Source organism: Maylandia zebra, linkage group LG2 (genome assembly GCF_041146795.1).
Source record: "Maylandia zebra isolate NMK-2024a linkage group LG2, Mzebra_GT3a, whole genome shotgun sequence".
Taxonomy (NCBI): domain Eukaryota; kingdom Metazoa; phylum Chordata; class Actinopteri; order Cichliformes; family Cichlidae; genus Maylandia; species Maylandia zebra.
The window spans coordinates 12,731,160-12,756,249 of NC_135168.1; the positions used below are offsets into that span (position 1 = coordinate 12,731,160).

The 25,090-nt window shown below is 41.1% G+C and overlaps 1 protein-coding gene across 1 annotated transcript; it reads left to right on the forward strand.

Annotated features, from left to right (window-relative positions):
* The first annotated feature begins 752 nt into the window (after positions 1–752).
* Positions 753–23,336, forward strand: LOC112434122 (protein NLRC3-like). The gene is made up of 8 exons (XM_076876506.1): positions 753–953; positions 7,212–7,262; positions 7,869–7,921; positions 18,015–18,299; positions 19,130–20,921; positions 22,347–22,520; positions 22,776–22,949; positions 23,129–23,336. Exons 2-8 carry the CDS (start codon positions 7,231–7,233, stop codon positions 23,328–23,330), a joined length of 2,712 nt encoding a protein of 903 aa, XP_076732621.1. The 5' UTR covers positions 753–953; positions 7,212–7,230; the 3' UTR covers positions 23,331–23,336.
* The last annotated feature ends 1,754 nt before the right edge of the window (positions 23,337–25,090 follow it).

Here is a 25,090-nt window from a genome sequence, read left to right on the forward strand (position 1 = left end):
AACAGGCTTTATTGTAGGAAATACAGGATTAAATAGTTGTCATTATTTATTAGATGTTGTTAAAGATGATCAGATGCTTGTTTAGTTTAATGCTGTGGCTTCAGTCAGCATCACTGTGCTGTATAGTTTTATTTTTCTGATCCTTCTGTTAAAGTTGCTGAATAAAAGCTGGTTGGTCTGCACCTCACCGCTGCCTCGAGCCTCCTTCTTTAAAGCAGCAGAGGCTCTTCATTCAGGTATCACAGCTCGAGTTGTTCTGCAGGAGACCCAGAGTACTGTCCTTGGTCCATAATGACATTAACTTTGATTCATGTCAACATGAAGCCTGAACGTCTGTGATGAACACACTATCAGCATCACTGACATGTTTCATCATTTAAAAACACTTCCTGTCACTGTGGTGGTTACAGTGACATCATGCAGTTTGTGCTTTGACCTCCAGAGGGCGACAAATCAGCACAGACAGAGAGCTCCATTCAAACTTTGCTGCCATCAGGAATAATTCTTCAAATATAATCATCAGTGTTTGAGCAGTTATGATATCAGGGACAATCTAGACATGTGTGACAATACTGAACATGTCACATGACACACCTCAAACATCATGTGATCCACTCTCAGTCTGCACTTTCATTCATGACATCATGAATTTATGATCAGTTTACTCCTGAAATATTCAAATGCTGCAGGGTGAAGAACAACAAAGTGTTGACACATGTTTGTGTTTCAAACAGGAAAACCAGCAGAAATAAATCATCTTTGGACAACATGACAGAGATTAGTGAGTTTCCAACTTGCACTTGAATGCAGCACAGACAGATTCTGATGTTCGTGGTTGTAAACGTGTCCTCAAACGCCGCTCTGACTCTTTCCTTCCTGCTCAAAGTTCCTCTTTTCTGAACTTGGTGTTTGTGCCTGACGCTGATCGTCTCCGTGTGGAGCTCCGTGTGAAGGTAACGTTAGCAGTGTGTAATGTTTCCTGGCTAACATCAGCTGTGTGCAGCTCAGTTCCAGCACAAATCTGCCGCTCCATAGTTCACGGTAACGGACTCATGAGGTCGACCGTTAAACGCTCTCCCGCCATTTTGTCTGTGTGCGCGGATGTGTACGTTTTTGTTACCACTGTCATCTCATCAATAGCCTATTTGTAAAAGATCTCTGTTCATAGTTTAGTTGGATTTTAAAACTCTGTAGTTGGACAGTTTTATTTTGGACTGATGCTAAAATTCTTGCTGATTGTTTCTGTCGAGGTTTTGTACTTGACATCCGCCATTTTGGATGTGATAAGCTGTAGAGAGTGCGTCCAAAAAGAGAAACCAGAAAGAGAACCTGTTTTATTAATAACCTCTTGCAAATAGAAGAATATGAAAAAAACAACAACAAATAGGATAAAACCTTTAAATTACTTGAATTTTTAAAATCACCATCATCTGTTAACACAAATTTGATCATTTCAAATTTTTGTTTTCATTTTCTCTTCCCAGTTACTTCTTTCTCATTCTCTTCATTCTCCTTGTCACCTTACGTCTCACTCCTTAACTGAAGTTATAGTTCTAACATAAGAAGTCCCACCAACGTCCTTTATTTAATCTCTGTGTTGTCACAGTTATTATCATCAGATCAGACATGAGACCCAGACAACAACATAAGTTTACAAGCTAACATCATGTCAGCTAACATTAGACGATAGCATCATAAACTTTAAATTACTTTGCCTCTGATCAACTGTTTGATTACATTCTCACATCACAGGTTTATTTGCTAAGTGTGAGTCCGCCCACATTAGATCCACTTTTCAGCAGGTGGAATAATTTGTAGTACTGCTGTGTTTAGCAGCATGTTTTGCAAATTACTGCATTTTGTTTGACTTCCTTGTGAAATCCAACCCCCCCCCCCCCCCCAATAAAATTACATAAGGTATAAATAAAAGCCAAATAAAAGAAAGAAAAAATAAAATCCTCCTGGATCTCGGTAGCTCCAGGAACAGCTGGTCAGCTGACCTGAGACTGACACGGTGTGTGGAGATGAAGAAGCTCAGAGAGCTACAGCGGGGCAAGACTGTGAAAGCATTTAAAGACAAACGGCACAAATTTTAAAATGAACTCTAAAAGACACAGGCAGCCAGTGCAGGGAGGCCAGCACAGGGGTTATATGCTCTCTTTTACAAGTTCCTGTTAGGAGTCGTGCAGCCGCATTTTGAACCAGCTGCAGACGTGAGAGCAATGACTGACTGACCCCCACATAAAGTGCGTTATAGTCCAGGCGGGAAGAAATAAAAGCATGGATCACTGTTTCAAGGTGCTGCTTTGAAAGAAAAGATTTGCCAGTCGCCTTAAATGATGAAAACTGGACTTCACCACTGCTCTGATTTGGTTCTCCAATTTCAAATCACGTCCAACTTAAAACCAAGATCAGTAACAACAGGTTTAAAATAAACTTCCAGGGGTCCCAAATCTACAGAGGAGGACTCACAGGGACCACTGGGTCCAAACACCAACAACTTGTTTTCTTTTTATTAAAATTTAAAAAGTTTAGAGCCAACCAAGCTTTAATGTCATCTAGGCATGTCATGAGGGGTTTTATGCAGATGCCACCCTTCTGCTTCAGTGGCAAATGAATTTGGCAGTCATCGGCATAACAATGAAATGAGATCCCATGCCTTCTAAAGATGGAACCCAGAGGCAATAAATACAGTAAAACGAGCAGTGGCCCTAAAATTGAACCCTGTGGGACGCCGCATGACAGAGGAGCAGAAGATGATTTGGAACCGAGAAGGCTGACAGAGAAAGTTCTGACACCAACAGTGTTGGGAAGGTTAGTTTTAAAATGTATTCCATTACAGATTACAGAATACATGCCCCAAAATGTATTCTGTAACGTATTCCATTACGTTATTCGATGAGAGTAACGTATTCTGAATACTTTGGATTACTTAACATATTATCATGCTGTTTACAACTACATGATGTTAGGTAATCTTACACGGATGGATTAAGTGGCAGAAACACACACGGGCACAGGATAGTTGTGATGTAAGTTTATATACCAGAATAGGGAATATTTACAAGGAAGGTGGCTATATACAGTGACAGATAAAAATGTGCCAGGAGAGTAACACCGAAGAGATGAGACGAAGCCGAGGTATGCAGATGACGCACCAGAGCTGCCTGACAACGAGGAACAAAACAGAGTTTACGGAGTACCGTTGATAGCCGAAAGTTAAACAAAAGTGGACGGGGAGAGTTGGAGAGTTTACTTGAAACACAAACTACAGCTGCAGCAGTGATCACAGCCTGATGGAACGTAGCTCTCCATCGCGGATCCACAGTAGCCAACACCAAAAACAAGGCAGGCGAGCAGGCAGTGGAACAGGCTAAAACAAAAGAGAAGCAGGCAAAAAGTAAAACATGCAGCTCCACAGCGTGGAATCAGCAGATTCAGCTTGCACTAACACGTTACCACTTGTGACAGCAACAATACTCCGACACCAGACGTCCGTGACTCGGCTCCATAAAAGCGCTCACTGATGACGTCCGATGTGCCGCAGGTGTGCCGGAATGCCATCAAGCCCCGCCTCGCCTACCTATGCCAAAAAGGAAAACAAAACCCAAACAACAACAATACACCTACCCACCACCTCCTAACACATGAATGTACTATTGCTGTGATTTATTACTATTACTGAAGGTCCGCGGCTCCGAACCGTAGTAAAGGACCTCTGGCTAATACGTCGGGTTCGTGTCGGCTCGTAGCTGAAAACTAGCTTTACTTTGTTGTGTGGGTCAACTTTGCTAGTGAGAGACAGAGAGAGGCGTTGAAAGGCTGCTCCAACGGAACTTATTGTTTCGGAGGAAAACACGAACACGGTGTACAGTCGAGTCTTAATAGCTTACTTACAGCTGGGCTCATCAGGCTCTCTTCTTGGCTGAAGTGGTTATTATTGTATTTACATGCTTCCAGCTCCCGTTTCTGCTCGATGACAACTCGTACTTTTCCTTTTTCTCCCTCCTCGCGCTCACAGACCCATAACGGGTATGACGGTCCATTCTCCCTGCAGCACGAACTACACTGCCCATGATGCTACATTCTTTAGAGCTATACCTGTAGCATACTGCCTGTTAGCTTAGCACAACAACAGCAACAACAAAAAGGCGCTCTCTCACCCAGGAAACGCGCAGAGAGAGAGAGCGTCACCCTGTAACCATGGCAACCGTAACGCTGCCGCCTGGAACAACAGAACGTAGCTGTCAAACAAAACCCAAACAGTCCTGACCCGCGACAAGATGAAACAGGAAAGTACCGTCATGTAATCCATTTATTTCAACAAAGTAACTGTATTCTGAATACCACCTTTTTAAACGGTAACTGTAACGGAATATAGTTACTCATATTTTGTATTTTAAAAACGTAACGGTGGTACATGTATTCTGTTACTCCCCAACACTGGCCACCAATACCCACCACATCACTTAATTGAGGAATTAGAGTATTGTGGTCTTCGGTGTCAAAAGCAGCAGTTAGGTCAAGCAAGACAAGAACAACATGGTTACCAGAATCACATGCCAGAAGGATGTCATTAAAAACCCTTAATAATGCAGATTCATTGCTAGGAAGGGTTTTAAAACCTGACTGAAAAACCTCAAGGATGCCGTTATCATCTAGTCATCTTTCAGTTGACTAAAAACAATTTTCTCTAAAACCTTGGAAACTAAAGGCAGCTTGGAAATAGGCCTATAATTAGCTAAAACGTTGTGATCAAGGCCAGGTTTCTTAGCCCTTTGAGGTCCTCACCAAGAAAAAAAGCAATGTAATTTTCTTTTTTGCATTCCTTATTGAGTTGGGTGAGTAATAACCACAATCATTTTTTTCAATAGACCCTGTAGTTTTTAAAATATTGATCTGTACCAAACGGTTGAGTGTCATGCAAATACAAGTACATTAGATAATACAGTTGAAAAAAATTAAATAAAGTGCCGAATTAAAATTAAATGAATAACAAAACCTATCCAGGGCATTGGATACAGTTTATTTCTAGCAGCATGCCAGTGAACATTGCTGTTTTCATTCCATCAAAGGACAGTATAATATCAAACAACAAAATACATAGTTTTTTCATCTGCAAATGTGAAAAATGTGCTACAGCACAAAATACTCACATTCAGGCCACTTCTGATTGAATGCTACTGTGCAAGATCATTTTTGTTTTTTTAAAAAAAGAGAAAAAAAAAACAGTGCAAATCAAGCATATCTGCTTGTGGTTTTGGTCATTGGGGTCTTAGGGTGTAGCATTTATTCTGTGGTCTTGGAGAGCTGGATCATGTTAATCAAATTAACACTTAATTTGATTTATCAACAGCAATGGATAAACAATGATTTTATAGCAAATAATCAACATTAATAACATTTAGGTTATGTTAGCATTAGCACCATGAAGGGACAAATCAACTGTTCGGCTGACCACTTTTTAAAAAAAAAAATTAAATATTTAATTTCACTTTTTTAATGCTGTCAGGTGACATACATCGGTTTAGTAAGTCCTCTAACACTATCATATATCAAAAATTATATCTTCTTATCTTAGTTTAATCAAAAACACTGAAAATATGTTGGATGTTTTTTTTTGTTTCTGACTTCCTGTTTGGGAGAGGTATAAGAAGAGCCAACTGTTTACATTCACAGCGCCTTCTGGTGGATTTTTTTGGCATTACAGATGTAAACCAGGCCATCTGTCAGCTCTTTTTTACTTCGGAAACATGGATTAAACAATTTCTCTTCCACGACGCAATCCGATAAAAACCGATCTCTTTATCCGTCGGCTTCCTGTGGCTGTCATGCGACTATTGCACTCAATAACACAACAGCTTCTTGCCATTCTTTGTGTGTCTTTTTATCGCTGTGTGACTGTTTTCATGTGAAAGCCTGCTTGCACTAGTATCGCTTGCCACTCGTTCCCAGAATCCTTTGCGCTTTTACCCTGGACTGACGTCACATTTTCAGTCTCTATAATGGCAGTTGTTGATGGATGTGGCTCTGATGCAGCCGTGGTAGCTGCTGATAATCACGATGCTATCAGGTACTGGCAAAAAGGAGGAAATCTGTCTTAGCACATTTGCGCCGCTGTGTGTTTTTGTGGTCTTCTTTTGGAACTATTTCAGTGAGTTTTAGTCGGAGTGCGGTGAAACTTGGTGTTTGGAATCGGTGATAGCTCTGGGAGCTAACTAGCCTTTCTTTAGCCGGTTACATGAAGTCTGTATGGTTTTGTTTGTTTATGGACTTTTGGGCATTTATGTAACTACTCTTTTAATCATTGCTTGTTTCGTGTGTTTGGTGGTTGTAGAAATGTTTTCTATCAGACTTTAGCAGAGATTTCTGTGGATACCACACATGTCTTTTGCCCCCGGTACGGGAGCGTGGGGCTTATTAAAGTAAATTTGTAAGAATCAGCAATTTATTTAAGCTTTTCTCTCTTTTTCATTTTCTTTTGCTAACTGTGTTTAATAGGAACGTGGTCATTGAGAGCATCTCAGTCGGTGCTGCTGTTTCCTGTGTCTGTACAGAGTTTGATCTTCAGCACATGATGTTCGTCTGTCTCTGCATCTGTTTCTCTGACTGCAGCTGTGTTTGGAACATCCAATCCTCCAACACCTCAACTCTGCTGATCCTTACTTACTTATTTATACTTATTTTCCACCCTGATTTACGAATAAATTCTTTACAAATCCTACCATGTGAATTCATGGATTTTTTTTTTTTCACATTCTGTCTCTCACAGTTGAAGTGTACCTCTGGTGCAAATTACTGACCTCTGTCATCATTTTAGGTGGGGGAACTTGCACAATCGGTGGCTGACTAAATACTTTTTTGGCCCACTGTAAAATCAAAATTCACGTTTTATGCAACTAAAGTGTTTCATTATGTAGGCTACAGAACATAATTCAGTTATAGACGATATATGAAACATGTATACTTACTGCATTTGAATCATTTAAACCATATGTGATATAAACACCTCCACGTGTGTTTGAAAAAACAAACGCTTTGATTTTGACACCCCAAGAAAATCTTCCTAGATCTGCACGTGTTCAGAGTAAGAGTCGAATAAACAGCAGCAGAAGCTGATTGATGAACAGCTGAATGACATATCAGCTGTAGCTGCAGCATCTGCACAGAGTTTGATTGGCTAACGCTGATTTGTTTGTTTTTTCAAACAGTACAGCAGAGAGAGAGGAGATGAAGAGTGCAGCAGAGACAGTGAAGAAGAGGTGAGCATCTGACAGAGCAGAGCCAGTTTAAAGGAGCCTCACAAGCTCACACATGACAGCTTCATCAACATGGAGCTCTGAGTGTTTATTAAAGGATCATTGGACGCTCTGACACAGCTGACTGCAGCCTTTAGCTGTGAGCACACAGTGTCTCACATTTACATTCACTTCCCTGTCAAACTCAGTAACTTTAAACAGCTGCTGTTATCAGGTGAAGATAGCAAAGCTTTCAGGGCTGAGCCCCAGTGTTTCAGGATAATGGCCCCAGAGACCACAGTCACATATGTGGGGAAGGATTTTAAGTTTAAAACTTCCTGTAAGCATTAATAGCAGAGACGCACAAAGTCGCAGACAGGGAACAAAGTATTTTAGGTTTGTATTGTCAGATTATTTAATCATTATACTGAACAAATATGTGAAAAAGTAAAAACCTCTATTATGATGAGGTTATCACTACATTCACATGTCATCGATGTGTTCTTTCACACAGATCAGTTTCAGTGTGTGTGGCCCGTACACTAAACCATGACACAAATTCATATGATGTGACACCCAGACTGTGTTCACTGTTTCTTTTGGTAAAATCATCTTCTCGTGTTTTTATAGAAAGATGATGGAAGAACCTAAAGAACAGCCAGCCAAAGCAGCTCCATCAGCAGGTAGGAGATCAGTGCTTTGTATGATGAGACGTATGGATGTATAGACTTCAGGCAGATTCTTTTTTTGTAACTGTGATAAGTACATAAAATTCACGAGTTGTAACCTGTCCTAATCTTTGCCTTAATCTTTCTGTGGGACATTAATATAACATGAGAACTTCCAGTCTAAGGAGTTTGGCAGAGAAACAACTGGACTTTTTTGTACTTTGAACCCACATATGAGGTTAAAACGATGCCACCTTAAAATGAAACTGAAGAAATATTGAAACTGAAACAAATGTATTGAAAGTGAAATGATAGTGAAAAAACATAAATATAGAAATTTAAAGAAAAAACTCACTGTTCATGTGGTTTTCACACTTACATCGTTTTTTTTCCACGTACAGTTATTTTTTCAGCTTCAATTAGTTGGCACTGCTTCGGCATCTGAGGGTGCGCTTGAGGGGCGGGGCTTCAGAGCCACATATATGAGCCACATATGTTTGCGCACATTATATTGCTGACCAGTGACTGTAGAAATCATGGACGACCTAATATCTGCAGCAGCCGCAGTCATGAAGAAACTTGCGTTCTCTGAACGGCACATAGAGCGGGGACGCTGAGAGGAGGTCCAGCGTTTACCGACTGTTTCAAACTGACAGACTCAGGTGTTCTTCAGTGTCTGCCTGACAGAAGGACCTGAGAGCCGCCACAATATTTTTGGTAAGTGAAAGGTGTTTGTAAGCTAATCTGTAGCTAACATCCTTAGCTAGCTAGCTAAGATGGGCACTCGGCTATCGGCAAAACTTGTTTTGTAAAGTTTGTTTAGCTAACCCGTGCAGGTGAACGAAATGAGCAGAAACGCACCGGGCTGCTCCGTCAGTAACTAACCACAGTTACTGTACTTTTATTATGAGTATTACACTGTAAGAGCAACAGGCTGCACTCTGCTGCAGCTCCTGTGCAGAGCTGATTATTCAATATGTGCAAACAGCAGCATGTTTTCACTCTTTTGCCACATCTGTAAGGATATTAACACATATTTTAAAAAAGGCTTGCACTTCAGTAACCCCTCATTGATCATTAATTACAGATTAAATAGCAAAGCCTAATATTTATGTACTCAAACCAAATACTTCTGCTTGGCAGCTTAAGTTAAAATGTGTGTTTCATTTTTCCTCGGATTACATTTTTAGCACTGACTCTGTGTATTGTTTTTACTAAGTTTGTTTCAAATATTCAGGTTAAATAAAACAGTCTGAATCATTCTTATTGAGGTAAGTTCACAAAGTTACATGTGCAGTACAGCTTACATCCTTTGAGAGGGAAAAAAGCATTAATATTTGTTATGATACCTCTGTATGTTGGTGACCACGGTGCAGCAGCAGACTGAACCAGGACTGAAACCTTCTCCGTCTGCTCATGTATGCAGATTCACATTCACAAAGCACCAACAACTCAAAGGTTAACATTATATTGGAAAATCTGTTGGTATATACGGCTTTAAGAAATAAACAGCTCGTATGTGAGCAGAGCTGAAGAACTAAAGAAATGTAAGAGAAGAACTTCAGATCCTGGGTGTGTGAGGACAGAAGGATCAGCTCTATTTCAGATTTGAGATAAACTTTATATTTCAGTTTGTGATGGTTCAGTTCTCTTTGTGATTACAGGAGCTGATTCAGACCTCAGCACCACCCAGTGACAGCAGACAGATCATCCAACATGTTCACATGTTAACTGCAGAATGAACTGATGCAAACAGTACAAAGGTTAAAGCACCACATGTGCTGTAGTGAAAGCTGCAGCTGTTTTATGGATAAAAACAAAGTCAAAAGGATTAATCACCCCTGTATCATATGAATGTTGGGTTTTTCTCTGTATCTGTTATTGTACGATCTACTGTACAATATAAAGCACCTTCAGGTGACTGTTGTTGTGATTTGGTGCTATATAAATAAAATTGAATTAAATTGAAATGTAACTGTGTCACTATATATCAGCATTAACAGGACCTCAGCTTGGTGTTTCACAAAGCTGCTGATCTCAGACCTGCACAGCTTCCGTTTTAAACACTGAATGTACTCAGCTGCATGAAGAGCACGTTTGAGTTTCTCTGACACAATTAAATAAAAACTGATGAAGGTCAAAGGTCGTCACTTGTATGTCGAACTACAGACTTGTCATCTGGAATTCTTTCACAGTTTGCAAATTTGCAAATAGTGTGTTATTTACCATTAAGTGATTCAGAGTCATTCATACCAGAGTAACCAGAGAGGATGATATATTTTTAAATATATAACTATCCACAGGACTGAATATAATATCTCTAAGTAAAAGTCCAGAGACTCTGAGGATTATCCAAGTATTTATAACATTACACAAAGCAAAGTTCTCCATCACACAACGCTCAAAAAGAGATTTCTACGCCGAGTATGCATCATTCTCAGACTCCTCTCATACTGCCAATAAACTCTTCCAGCTCCTCCTCCCCTCCAGGAGGCGCTACAGGAGCCTTCAGACTAAAACCAGCAGGTTTAGGAACAGCTTCTTCCCCACAGCTGTCACCCTACTGAACTCAGTCCCCGCTGAGCCTTTCCATCCACACTCACCTAACCCTTCTACACTCCTCCTCCCAGTGACCATGATCCTTTCATTATCAACATTCACCACGTTGGTTACTGCTGTAGTTTTAGGACACTGACATGGTGTAGTCTCTGTTATAGTGCCTACACTGTTATAGTCTGTTCAGAGAGCTACGCTTCCACTACTGTAGATATTTTCATAGCACTCTGTAGATCTGTTTACCTCACAGTGCTTCATCTTTATATATGTATATTTGTTCATAGTATACCTGTATACTTGCCCGTCTGCAGAGGTGGGTAGTAACGAGTTACATTTACTCCGTTATATTTACTTGAGTAAGTTTTTGGAAAAAAAATTTACTTTTAAAGTACCCTTTTTGCACGATACTTTTTACTTTTACTTGAGTACATTTGTGAAGAAGAAACGGTACTTTTACTCTGCTACATTTCCAAAATTTGACTCGTTACTTTTTAAAAAATAATTAGTTTAACACATTAGATAACATGCCGCCAGTGGAGTTTCCGGTAACTTTTTTACCAATCAGATGTGGCCATGCAGTCACATGACCAGCTTGAAACTGTGGCGGGCCCAAGCGTTTCAAAGTAGCGGACACACGGAAAGAAGACACACATGAAAACATGGCAAAGCCAGTTGTCTACGCTAGAGCTGAAGAGGATGAACAGCATTTTCCTCACATACAAAGAATGTTTCGCTTAAAGGCAAGGCAAGGCAAGGCAAATTTATTTGTATAGCACAATTCAACAACAAGGTGATTCAAAGTGCTTTACAGAGACATTAGAAACAAAAACAAATAAAAAGCATGATTTAAAATTGATTAAAACAAGCAAACAAACAAACAAACAAAACAGTATATAAAATCAAAACAGATAAAATCAGAACAGTAGATAAAATCAGTAGTTAAATGTAAGTTTTGAAATTTAAGCTTAAAGTGTGGATTTGGTGCTTTATTCAAATGCAGCTGAGAACAGGTGAGTCTTCAACCTGGATTTAAATAAACTGAGTGTTTCAGCTGATCTGAGGCTTTCTGGGAGTTTGTTCCAGATATAAGGAGCATAAAAGCTGAATGCAGCTTCTCCGTGTCTGGTTCTGACTCTGGGAACTGATAAAAGACCGGATCCAGATGACCTGAGGGATCTGGAAGGTTCATACTGGGTCAGGAGGTCACTGATGTATTTTGGTCCTAAACCATTCAGAGCTTTATAGACCAGCATCAGAACTTTAAAGTCTATCCTCTGACGGACAGGCAGCCAGTGTAAAGACCTCAGAGCTGGACTGATGTGGTCCACTTTTTTGGTCTTAGTGAGGACTCGAGCAGCAGAGTTCTGAATGAGCTGTAGTTGTCTGACTGATTTTTTAGGTAGACCTGTAAAGATGCTGTTACAGTAGTCAAGCCTACTAAAGATGAATGCATGGACTAGTTTTTCCAGGTCCTGTTGAGACATCAGATCTTTTATCCTTGAAATATTCTTGAGGTGATAGTAAGCTGACTTTGTTATTGTCTTAATGTGTTTTTCTAAGTTTAGGTCTGCATCCATCACTACACCCAAATTTCTCGCCTGGTTTGTGGTTTTTAGATGTATAGATTGAAGTTCTCTGGTGACCTGTAATCGTTTTTCTTTGGCGCCAAAGACTATTACCTCAGTTTTGTTTTTGTTTAGCTGGAGAAAATTGTACGGGGCCTTGGTCTCCTGGTGACATTGTGATATATATTTGTGTGTCATCTGCATAGCTATGACAGTTTATTTTGTTGTTGTTTATAATCTGTGCCAGTGGGAGCATGTAAATGTTAAACAGAAAGGGTCCCAAGATGGAACCTTGGGGAACTCCACATGTGATACTTGTCTGCTCAGATGTGAAGTTACCTATTGATACAAAGTATTTCCTGTTTTCTAAGTATGTTTTGAACCAGTTTAGTACAGTTCCTGAAAGACCTGCCCAGTTCTCCAGTCGTTTGAGTAATATGTTGTGGTCAACTGTATCAAATGCTGCACTGAGATCCAGTAAAACTAGGACTGACATTTTTCCACTGTCTGTATTCAGACATATGTCATTAAACACTTTGGTCAGAGCGGTTTCAGTGCTGTGGTTCTGTCTAAAACCTGACTGGAAGGCATCGTAGCAATTATTCTGTTTTAAGAAGTAACTGAGCTGTTGAGAAACTGCTTTTTCAATGATCTTACTTAAAAATGAGAGATTTGAGATCGGCCTGTAGTTGCTCATTTGTGTCTTGTCAAGATTGTCCTTTTTCAGTATAGGTTTGATTACAGCAGTTTTTAGTGATTCTGGAAACACACCTGACATTAAGGAAAAGTTGACGATCTGTAACAGGTCTGACTCTAAAGTCTTTGAGACCTTTTTGAAAAAACTTGTTGGCAGGACATCTAAACAGCAGGAGGAGGAGTTCAGTTGACCTAAGATGTCCTCCAGGTCTTTGCTGTTAATAGGTTGAAACTGTTTCATGGTGTTTAAACAGTTTTTTGGTGGACACAGTACATATCCTGGATCTGCTGTTGATGTACCAATTGCTTGTCTAATTTTTTGGATTTTTTCTGTGAAGAATTTGGCAAAGTCATTGCAGGCCATGGTCGAATGAAGTTCAGCTGCCACTGACACAGGAGGGTTCGTTAGCCTGTCAACTGTAGAAAATAAGACCCGAGCATTATGGCTGTTTTTAGTGATGATGTCAGAGAAGTAGGACCTCCTTGCACTCCTCAGTTGTAAATTATAATTGTGAAGTTTCTCTCTATAAATGTCATAATGAACCTGGAGGTTTGTTTTTCTCCATCTGCGCTCAGCTTTCCTACACTCTCTTTTTTCATTTTTCACCAGTGTGGAGTTTCTCCATGGAGACTTTTTCCTTCCAGAGATAACCTTCACCTTAATGGGAGCAATAGTGTCCATTACATTTAACATGTTAGCATTGAAGCTATTGACGAGCTCATTGACTGACCCTCTGGACAGGTCAGGTGTTAATGGGAAGACCTGGTTAAAAATTGCACTACTGTTTTCAGTTATACACCGTTTTGTGATCACTGTTGTTGATATATTTGTGTGGGCTGAGATTTTACTTTCAAAGAAAACACAGTAATGATCAGACAGGCCCACATCAGACACAGTAACCTTTGAAATGCTCAGGCTCTTGGAGATCAGTAGGTCAAGAGTGTGTCCTCTATTATGTGTGGCCTCTGTTACATGCTGAGTCAGCCCAAAGTTGCCCAGAGTGTTACTCAGGTCTTTAGTCCCTTTGTCCTGAGGGTTGTCCACATGGATGTTAAAATCCCCAGCAATAATTACACAGTCGAAATCAACACAGATCACAGACAGCAGTTCACTGAGGTCATTAAAAAAGTCTGTGCAGTATTTGGGAGGCCTGTAAACATTAAGAAACACAACTTTGGATGGGGCCTTCAGCTGTAAAGCCACATATTCAAAAGACTGAAAACTTCCAGGAGATAGCTGCTTACATTGAAATGATTCATTAAATAAGACAGCAACCCCTCCTCCTCTCCTGCTCACCCTGACCTCACTGATAAAACTGTAGTTAGGAGGGGTCGTCTCGATGAGAACAGCTCCACTGTTACTTTGGTCCAACCAAGTTTCAGTTAAAAACATAAAATCAAGGCTGTGCTCAGTGATTAAATCATTAATTAAAAATGTTTTCCCAGCTAAAGATCTAACGTTTAATAAAGCCAACTTAAGTGTTTTAGAGGCATTACTTGTCCCCTCGTGTTTGGGAGCAGTCTGTGGCACACAAGGTATGTTTACTATGTTTAAAGATCTTTTAGAGTGCAGCTCTCTGTGTTTTGACCAGGCCACATGTCTCCTTCTGTCACCTAAAAGTACAGAGATTTTAAAACCTTCTAGTAAACAGGGTCCCAGCTTCTCCTGGGAAAAGTCACCACTGCCATAATCCTCGCAGCCCGGACCCTTCACACATCACACATCAGACTGTGGAGACAGAGCGTGAAGGTGGTAAGGAGGAACTAAGGGGGGCGAGGCTGGGCAATGTGACTTCGATTGCTCTGATGAGGGCGGGGCTCGATGGCGAACCTTTGGCCGCTCTGGTGGGGGGTTTATGGGGGACAAAAAGGGATTGGGCCGGGGGGTAGATCTGAGCCCAGCTTTGACTCGCTCCATCATCTTCTCAGTGAATTTCAGGTGTGGGGAGGAGGGAGAAAGGGAGGGGGAGGAGGGTGATGGCCTGTCAGGGGTTTGGGGGACTGGGGAAGATCGTGGTCCCTGGTCCTGGTCGTTGGTGTTGTTGAGAGAGTTGGAGGCAAATAGGGACCCCTCTTCTTGCCTCAGATGTCTCTCCTTTCTGAGGCTCTTCCCGGGTGGGGGCAGATGGAGCTCCTCCTCAAGGTTTCTGCTGGGCTTTGTCTGTTCTTGGAGTACTGTTTGTTCCTCTTTATGAGATAACTCCTCGTTTATCTCAGCCTTGGCACCAAGCACAGATGGATGACGTATGGAATAAAACAAGTTGGAGGTGAACAGTTTCACCCCTGACTTGTTAAAATTAAATCCATTTGCTTTGAACAGATGCCTGTGTTCCCAAAAAATATTAAAGTTGTTGATAAAATGCACCGAGTGGTCAGTACATGCTGATATAAGCCATTTATTCAGTGTAAACAACCTGCTGAATCTCTCGTCTCCTCCTCTGACCGGCGGTACAGGTCCACTGATGAATACAGCTGCATTCAGAGAGTTTACAGTATTTAATATTCCAGTAAAGTCCCGTTTCAGAACCTCCGACTGTTGTTTGGACACATCGTTTGACCCTGTATGCAGAACAATGTTTGTCACAGTTGGATATTCATCTGCAATTTGAAGAATTCTCTCCTTCAGGTTGTTGACCATATCCTTAGGAAAGCAGAGGACTTTAGTGTTCTTACCGCACATCATTTGTACATCCTTTACGGCAGAGTCACCCACAAGCAGAGTTTCAGGCCTAGCCTTTAGCTTTCCCTGTGGTCTTTTACTTTTCAACAGATTTTCAGACCTTACTTCGCTGCTTTTAGATGGATGGTTGTCCGATATAGATCCAGGGTCCTTTGATAGTGGAGCAAATCTGTTGTGCAGTTTCACATTCAGTTGTTTTGGAGGTTTGTTGTTAACCTTCCTATTCACTGTTGTCCAGTCCTGTTTCCTCTCGTATACAGGGGTAGAAGAGCTTCTCTGTCTCGAAGGAAGTGAAGGCCAGTCGGTTTCAGAGATTTCAGCTCGCTGTGCTCTGCCCGTGATACGTCCTCCGCCTTCCAGGAGACATGATTTATGTCTTGGTTTTGCATCAAGACAGTCCAAGGGGGGATTATCACTTGAGGATTTATAATAATGCACAGAGTCTACTTTCTTGGTCATGTTATCTGTGCTCCTTAGCTGTGTACTAGCTTGCTCATCGCCATTGTTTTGAATCAAAGGCAAGGTTGTTTCATTTCCACACAGTCCATTTACCTCCACGTTTACTTCTAAGCGATGAATTTTTGTCTCCAGTACTGCAATCTTCTGCAGGAGGCTGTGGTAGTCATCTGTGGATAGGGAAGGCATCTTGTTGCTAGTTAGCCTAGCGGTTAGCACCTTTCCAGGCTATTGGGGCTGTTCGGTGCCCAGACACTGTAATCAGGCTTCAGCTGTGTCTAGGCCACAGACACACGGAGCGCTGAGGATAAGGTAACTATAAAAATGTTGCTGTTTCTGTTAAGAACACTTTAGTCCTAATGATCTATAAGTGTCCAGAAGCTATCGCAGGTAAGCTCATACGGAAAAAAGGGAAAAAATCAGCATAAAAATCAGCATAAAAATCAATAAAAGAAGAAAAGCATTTAAGGAGCAAACAGATGACGCGTCCACACTCGCAAAAGATACCATTGGGTAAAAGCAGCACAAAAGAGTAGCTATGTCTTCAGTGAGAGCCAAAACAAACCAACTTTTCAGCGTGAAACAACTCAGTTCATGTAACCTGAGGAAACTGTAAGTTTTCTCTAAATATCTTTTAGCTGTGGTTAGCTGGATGTCAGTCTTATGTTACAGACGCTGTGTCGAGCTGGAGCTGCGAGTCATATTTTCGGCGCTACATTGTAGTGAGATAAGTTTGTGGGTATTTTGTGCAGCTTCAGCTGTCCTTTTAACTGCTCGCTGGTTAGCTAGCGTGAGCTATAAGCTAACAGCTAGCATGGTTAATGACGCTAGAGTTCCACGCACATGCAAACAGCTCGTCTCTACTGCTTTAACTGTTAAAACAGAAGACAATACTGCAGCTGACAGGGTTTATTATGTGAAACAGCAGCTTGTTTAGTTTAAACAGTCTGCATTAAGCTGGGCAAACACTGTGCGATTTTTTTTTTCAGTCGCGTTATTCAGCTCCTGCTCAAACTGTACAATTAAATCGCAGAGGTTAGAAGTTCATAGGTCACGATGCAGGGTCTCACACTATATGGCCTGATGCTCTGATGCGACCCGAGTGCTCAAACTGTGCCTTCATAACATGAAGCTTATCATACAAAATCTGTCCCTCGCTCTCCCTCTCTCTGTCTTACAGACACACACACCATCAACTTTGCTAAATTACTAATGAAAAACATTGACCAGGCAGCTGTGATTGAGTAGCAATGTCCATCCAACTCTTTTCATGGTTGTTGTAGTCATAATAATTTTGTGAGGCCACATTGAAAAGTGTTGGATACAGAAGCGTAGTACGGAAGCGTAGAGCCGCCACCCAGGCAAAAGAAAAATAGAGCTATGTCACATTATAACGTGAAAAGTTTATTATTATAGTATACTATTGTTCTAACAATATTAGATATAGTTCTAACAATATACTTTTCATGTTTGTACAATGTACTATCATTTAGGTACAATATACCTATTACAATATACATAATTCTCACGTTCGTACTTGCACTCGTTCTTATTTTAAACTTAATCTGGAATGCAGGATATGAATGACAAGATTTTGTTTTTCATATTTTTCATTATTTTTCAGTTTCAATTTTTTCTTCGGTTTCATTTTAAGCTGGCATCATTTTAACCCTACACACCCTAAAATTTAGTATTTGTTGATGAGATGTTGAAGTGTTAATTGAACAAAGTTAGAATACAGTGGAACCCCGACTTACGAAATTAATCCGTTCCCGAGGGTCTTTCGTAAGTCGAAAATTTTCTTAAGTCGAAACAGCCATTGCACCTTTTGAGTGAGGTGATGCTGAACGATAGGCTAATTGCTAACTAGAACAACAATATGTCGTTCAAGTGGAACAGCGAAGCACGAGTACGGAAGCCAAGGGGTTGTCACATGATTCGGAAGGCCTTGTGGGCATTGTAGGCTCAGCCAATCAGAGCCAGCGGATTTCGTTACACCGGCATTTTGCCGTACCATGGGCAGAAATATTGCCGTTCATTGCCTTCGTAACTGGAATTTTTTGTTAAATGGGGTATTCGTAAGTCGGGGTTCCACTGTATTTTTCACATGATTTCGACTGAGAAGCATGTTTATGTCTCTTTCTTCTTCCTGTAGAGGAGGAGCTTGCCAGGGTACGGTCAGCCTTTGTCTGGAGGGTAACAATAGAAATCCTTAAACTGCTCCTTGAGGCCCTTGTAAGTGATGGTATCTTAAATAAGTTGGAGGAAGAATCGATACTGGAGGGGAACCCACTCAGAGCAGACAAGGCACGCAGCTTGATCGACACAGTGAGGAAAAAAGGAGACAAAGCATGCAAGATAACAATCAAGCATCTTCAGATCAAAGATCCTTTTCTTTTCTCTCAGCTGCGTTTGAACTCTGATCCATCTGCTCAACAAGGTGAGGTCATGCATCAGATACCATGAATAAAAATGGTCACCTTGCAGTTTGTTGAGATGTGAAAGTGAAACCTCAGAATTCATTGTAAGAAAAAGGAGAGGGCAAGAACGTCATTCTACGACGAATGTTTGGATTTGTTACATGCCTGCAAATGTATTTTCTAAACTACATGGAGGAATTTTGATGATCGTCATAAACGTGTGAAACTACTTAGATCTAATGTGAGCTGTATTTAATTAAACACAAGTGTTCTTTACTTTTAAAAACCATGCAAACTGATTGCCTTAAAAAAGAAAAGTCAGAGTGTTTCTCTAACAAGAGGACACTCTTTAAGCATCGGTCATTTGACTTAAATGTTTAATGAAAAAAATGCCACATTTACATATAATAAAGCAAATTGTGGCCAGAAAGGGTTTACATTATCTTTTGCCATTGTAAATTACGAGAAGAATTAAATGTGAATTACTGAATCTCTCTCAGATGCTTCTTTAAATAACATAGCAGTGGGGAACGTTATGACACTTCAATGTTGTTATTTTTGGTTACAAAGTTTGGAGAAGAGGCACAGAAAGCATAAACCTGTTTAGCCTGCACATGTTGGCATCAGGTACATATGAAAAGCTGCAAAGCAATGCAGATGTGGAGGTTCAAAACATTTAACGTGGCTTTTTTCAGGAAATACATTTAGGAATTCCTGAAGCCCCTTTTTGATTTCTGGTAGAATGAGTATATTAAAAACTTGATAGGTTAAATAAAGGCCAAAGTACATCACATAGCTCCTTCAGACCAGATTTGTATTTTTCCTTCTTTTTTTCCTTTTTTTGATTCAGATGCTCTTCAGAAGTGTCAGCCTAAACTCAAGTCTCTCTTAAAGAAGAAGTTCCAGTGTGTGTTTGAGGGCATCGCTAAAGCAGGAAACCCAACCCTTCTGAATCAGATCTACACAGAGCTCTACATCACAGAGGGAGGGGCTGCAGAGGTCAATGATGAACATGAGGTCAGACAGATTGAAACAGCATCCAGGAAACCACACAGACCTGAAACAACAATCAGACATGAAGACATCTTTAAAGACTCACCCAAAAGACAATACCTGATCAGAACAGTGCTGACAAAGGGAGTGGCTGGCATTGGGAAAACGGTCTTAACACAGAAATACAGCCTGGACTGGGCTGAAGACAAAGCCAACCAGGACATCCAGTTCATATTTCCATTCACTTTCAGAGAGCTGAATGTGCTGAAAGAGGAAAAGTTCAGCTTGGTGGGACTTGTTCATCACTTCTTTACTGAAACCAAAGAAGCAGGAATCTGCAGCTTTGAAGACTTCCAGGTTGTGTTCATCTTTGATGGTCTGGATGAGTGTCGACTTCCTCTGGACTTCCACAAAACTACAATCCTAACTGACCCTAGAAAGTCCACCTCAGTGGATGTGCTGCTGATAAACCTCATCAGGGGGAAACTGCTTCCCTCTGCTCGCCTCTGGATAACCACACGACCTGCAGCAGCCAATCAGATCCCTCCTGACTGTGTTGGCATGGTGACAGAGGTCAGAGGGTTCACTGACCCACAGAAGGAGGAGTACTTCAGGAAGAGATTCAGAGATAAGAAGCAGGCCAGCAGCATCATCTCCCACATCAAGACATCACGAAGCCTCCACATCATGTGTCACATCCCAGTCTTCTGCTGGATCACTGCTACAGTTCTGGAGGATGTGCTGGAAACCAGAGAGGGAGGACAGCTGCCCAACACCCTGACTGAGATGTACATCCACTTCCTGGTGGTTCAGGCCAAAGTGAAGAAGGTCAAGTATGATGGAGGAGCTGAGACAGATCCACACTGGAGTCCAGAGAGCAGGAAGATGATGAAATCTCTGGGAAAACTGGCTTTTGATCAGCTGCAGAAAGGAAACCTGATCTTCTATGAATCAGACCTGACAGAGTGTGGCATCGATATCAGAGCAGCCTCAGTGTACTCAGGAGTGTTCACACAGATCTTTAAAGAGGAGAGAGGACTGTACCAGGACAAGGTGTTCTGCTTCATCCATCTGAGTGTTCAGGAGTTTCTGGCTGCTCTTCATGTCCATCTGACCTTCAGCAACTCTGGAAAAAATCTTCTTGAACAGAAACAAATAACCTCCAAGAGTTTTAGCTTTTTAAAACAAAAAGAATCTTTTCACCAGAGTGCTGTGAACAAGGCCTTACAGAGTCCAAATGGACACCTGGACTTGTTCCTCCGCTTCCTCCTGGGTCTTTCACTGCAGACCAATCAGACTCTCCTACGAGGTCTGATGACACAAACAGGAAGTAGCTCACAGACCAATCAGGAAACAGTCCAGTACATCAAGAAGAATCTCAGTGAGAATCTGTCTGCAGAGAAAAGCATCAATCTGATCCACTGTCTGAATGAACTGAATGATCGTTCTCTAGTGGAGGAGATCCAACAATACAGGACTTCAGGAAGTCTCTCCACAGGTAAACTGTCTCCTGCTCAGTGCTCAGCTCTGACCTTCATGTTACTGTCATCAGAAGAAGATCTGGATGAGTTTGACTTTAAGAAATATTCTGCTTCAGAGGAGGCTCTTCTGAGAATGCTGCCAGTGGTCAAAGCCTCCAATAAAGCTCTGTAAGTAAACATGAACTCATTGCTTAAAATCTTATAATCGATAAAAATCTTAAAACCATGGGAAATAAATCAGAAATGCTGAGTTCAAAGAACAGTTAAAAAACATAAAAATAGTGAATTAAGAGTCCAGCCCCTCTCCAGGAGACTGGTTCCAGAGCCCAAGCCATGCGTAGAGGTGAGCCCGACTATATCTAGCCGGTACCTCTCAACCTCACGCACTAACTCAGGCTCCTTCCCCACCAGAGAGGTGACATTCCATGTCCCTATTGCCAGTCTTGGCAGCTGGGGGTCAGTCCACCAGGGCCTCCGCTCCTGGCCGCCACCCGGCACACAATGCACCCGACCCCTATGGCGCCTCCTGCGGGTGGTGGGCCTGCGGGAGGATGGGCCCATGTCTCCTCTTCGGGCTGTGCCCGGCCAGGCCCCATGGACTAAGGCCCGGCCACCAGACGCTCGCCCTCGGGCACCCTCCCCGGGCCTGGCTCCAGGGGGGGGCCCTGGTAACCCTATCCCGGGGAGGGTAAACTGTTCTCTCGATATCCTTTTCATAAGGGTCTTCTGAATCGCTCTTTGTCTGGTCCCTCACCCAGGACCAATTTGCCATGGGAGACCCTACCAGGGGGCAAAAGCCCCCAGACAACATAGCCCCTGGGATCCCTGGGACACACAAACCCCTCCACCACGATAAGGTAGCGATTCAAGGAGGAGAACTTGGGCTTCATAATTGAAATTGCCTCTAAGGTCGTGTTTCTTGACAGTATTCATATCTAACTGTAAGGCTTCCATAACCAGTGTTCCCACAGAATTACAGTGGGTTCTCTCTGGGTCCTCTACAGTTTCTTCCCACTGTCCACAGACATGCAGTTAGATTACCTGGTGATCTAAACTTCATGCAGGTGTGTGTGTGAGAATGGTTGTCTTTCCCTCTGTGGGCTTAGTGGAAGAGACTGGATGGATCTCTGCTTTGTCTTTGATATATGCTGACAGCAAACATTCTCCATGAAGTCTGCATTTCAGCTCATCTCCTTTATACACACCTTTAACAGGAGGAGTTTTATACAGCTAGTGTTTAAAATCCAGTGTTACTCACAGTTAAATAGCATAACAATTACTGAATTAGTAAGATTTTCTAAAATAATTGTTTTAGTTAATATTGTATGATAGTGTACACAGAATTATTAGCTCAGTAGGTAGAGTGGTCGCCCCATGATCATAAGGTCAGGGGTCGAATCCACCGAACAGCTACCTTGATGGTACCCCTGAGCAAGGTACCATCAAGGTACCAATCGTGTGCACTGGACTGGTAGCACTCATAGTCTCATAGGTTGGTTTTTTTTGTTTTTTTTAAAAGGTTTAACATATAAACAAATTTCATTTGATCACATATATTTTTTGTTTTGTTTTGTTTTTTCCTTTCTCTCCCAGACTGAGCAGCTATAACATCTCAGAGGAAGGCTGTGAAAATTTGTTGTCAGTGGTAAGCTCCCAGTCCTGTAGTCTGAGAGAGCTGGACCTGAGTACCAACAGCCTGAAGGCTTCAGCAGTAAAGCTTCTGTCTGCTGCAGTGGAGAGTCCACACGCCAAACTGAATGTTCTGAGGTCAGATCAATTTGTATTCTGTTTAGTTCTGTTTGTTTATATGTTTGATGTTTGGTTTTGTTTATATCAACTAACAAAAATAATCAATAATTTAACCAGTAAAGGTAAACTTTATCCAGTTATCCTTGTTCCATAGCATTTTTATTCATTTATAAGTTAAAGTGAACTTATACTAACCTGCTCAGCACAAGACAATAAGCTATTGCACCTTGATTACACTTTAACAACAATCTTTATTCATGTTTTTATCTTCAGACTTAACATCTGTGAACTCTCAGAGGAAAACTGTGAAGCTCTGTCCTCAGTTCTCAGCTCGCAGTCCTCTAGTCTGACAGAGCTGGACCTGAGTATCAGAAAGCTGCAGGATTCAGGAGTGAAGCTTCTGTCTGCTGGACTACAACGTTTAAACTGTAAACTGAATACTCTGAGGTCAGATCAGAAAACAGTTTGTTGTTAGAATTATTCAATTATTTAAGTTCATACATATGATGTTGTTTCTTAGTATGTTTATGTTTCCTCTAAAAATAGAAAGTCAAGATTTAATGTTGTGAAATGTATTAACAAACTCAACATGAGTATTTGTTGTATGACTGTCTTTTATTTTTCAGACTGAGTGGCTGTAACCTGTCAGAGAGAAGCTGTGAAGCTCTGTCCTCAGTCCTCAGCTCCCAGTCCTCCAGTCTGAGAGAGCTGGACCTGAGTAACTCTGACCTGCAGGATTCAGGAATGAAGCTTCTGTCTGCTGGACTAAAGAGTTCACAGTGTGCAGTGGAAACTCTCAGGTCAGGATTCAAACTTTTCCACAGATGATCATTTGAAATGTGACTTATATTATTGTATAAACAGGTAACCTTTATACAGCTGTCAAGTGAACTTTTATTTACATTTGAGTGGATAATTGGACTCTGAATTACTTTCAAAAGTAATTGGCGACTACCGATTGGTTTGCTGTTAGTTTTTTATTCACAGTACTTACTTAATTTTAAAGGCTGATTTCTCAAAATGAGATGTTTATCTTTTCTTCTACAACACTTGGAGCCACCAAATCTTCTTGCTTCATTTATTCATTACAGTTTGATTTAAAGAATATTAGACTCGTAACATAATACATACATTTATTTCACTTCTTCTTGAGAGAAAGAAAGGGATGACTGGGTGAGCTCCAGTGGTTCATCCCAGCAGAGAGAGCAGCACACTGGGCTGCAAATGATCACAGTAGTAATAGCCATAGTTTGATAAAACAGGCATTCTTACCCTGTAGATAATACAGGGTTCTGGTGCCGATGTGGGGGAGGGGAGTCGCCCGGTACTAACTACATACTACTAACTACCTCATCCAGATGTCTTCCCTACTAAACCTGATAAGAAGTAACTGCAGTAGCCTTATAGGTCAAATCAGTTTCACCTGTTAACGGTAGCTCCACTATTAATGGTGTCACTTGTTATTTCTGGGATGAGTTTAGTAGCCTGAACAGCTGCTCAAAGGAAAGGTTATTTTCATTATTATTATTTAATTACTAAGTCCGGGGTAACCTGCAAGAGCTGTTTGCACAAAGAATAATACTCAGCCTTTTAGGTTTCATCGTTTTACACAAGGTTTAAAAATGAATGTCCACAATTGAATTGCAGAAATTGTTATTGAGCTAATACTGATGTAGTTGTTATCTTTGGTAAGGAGAGGTTGGAGGAAGAATGAGCACAGTCAGGCCTAAAGATGCTCTTAATAATAATAATGGATTGCATTTATATAGTGCTTTTCGAGACCCTCAAAGACCCTTTATAATCCCACTATTCATTCAGTCTCACATTCACACACTGGTGGAGGTAAGCTACAGTTGTAGCCACAGTTGCCTTGGGACAGACTGAGCACCATCGGCCCCACTGGCCAACACCAGTAGGCAGTAGGTGAAGTGTCTTGTGTTCCAAGAACACAACGACCAAGACAGAGAGATCCTACTGGCAACCTTCTGGTTACAAGATGAGCTTCCCAACCCCCAGAACCGCGGTCTTATCCTCCAGTTCTGTGTTGATGATAATCACATAATAGGAGAGCAGCTGGGCATCCAGTGGAAGTGTGATGGAAATCAAAATCCTGAATTGGATTCGGTGCGGTTGCGTTACTATTTTTCAACAACCAATCTTATATCAGCTGCATGGAAGTAGCTATAAGTAATCTGGGCGCTACAGCTTTAACCCTTTAAGACTTACCATAGAACCAAGTCCGCCACAGCTTATATTATATTTTTACATGCTGTGGAGCCATTTTTGGGAGCATTTCAAGTTGCTCTACATCAATACAACCATTACAGCCTAAATTTTAATAATATGCATGCATTAAGTGCATAGAAATTACATAAATTGCAAAAAGTGCAATAAACTAAAAAAAAGTTGAAAATCGTTTTTGTTTTTTAACATATATTTCTAGTTAGAGAAATTTAAGAGGCTTATCCCTCAAAACTGTAAATGCAAAAAAGTTGCACAAAATAGTTTCCCACCACATGAAATTTATTTTGAGTGTCTTCATAGTTTTATTTTTGAAATACACTAATTTCTATACACTGCAGGAAAAA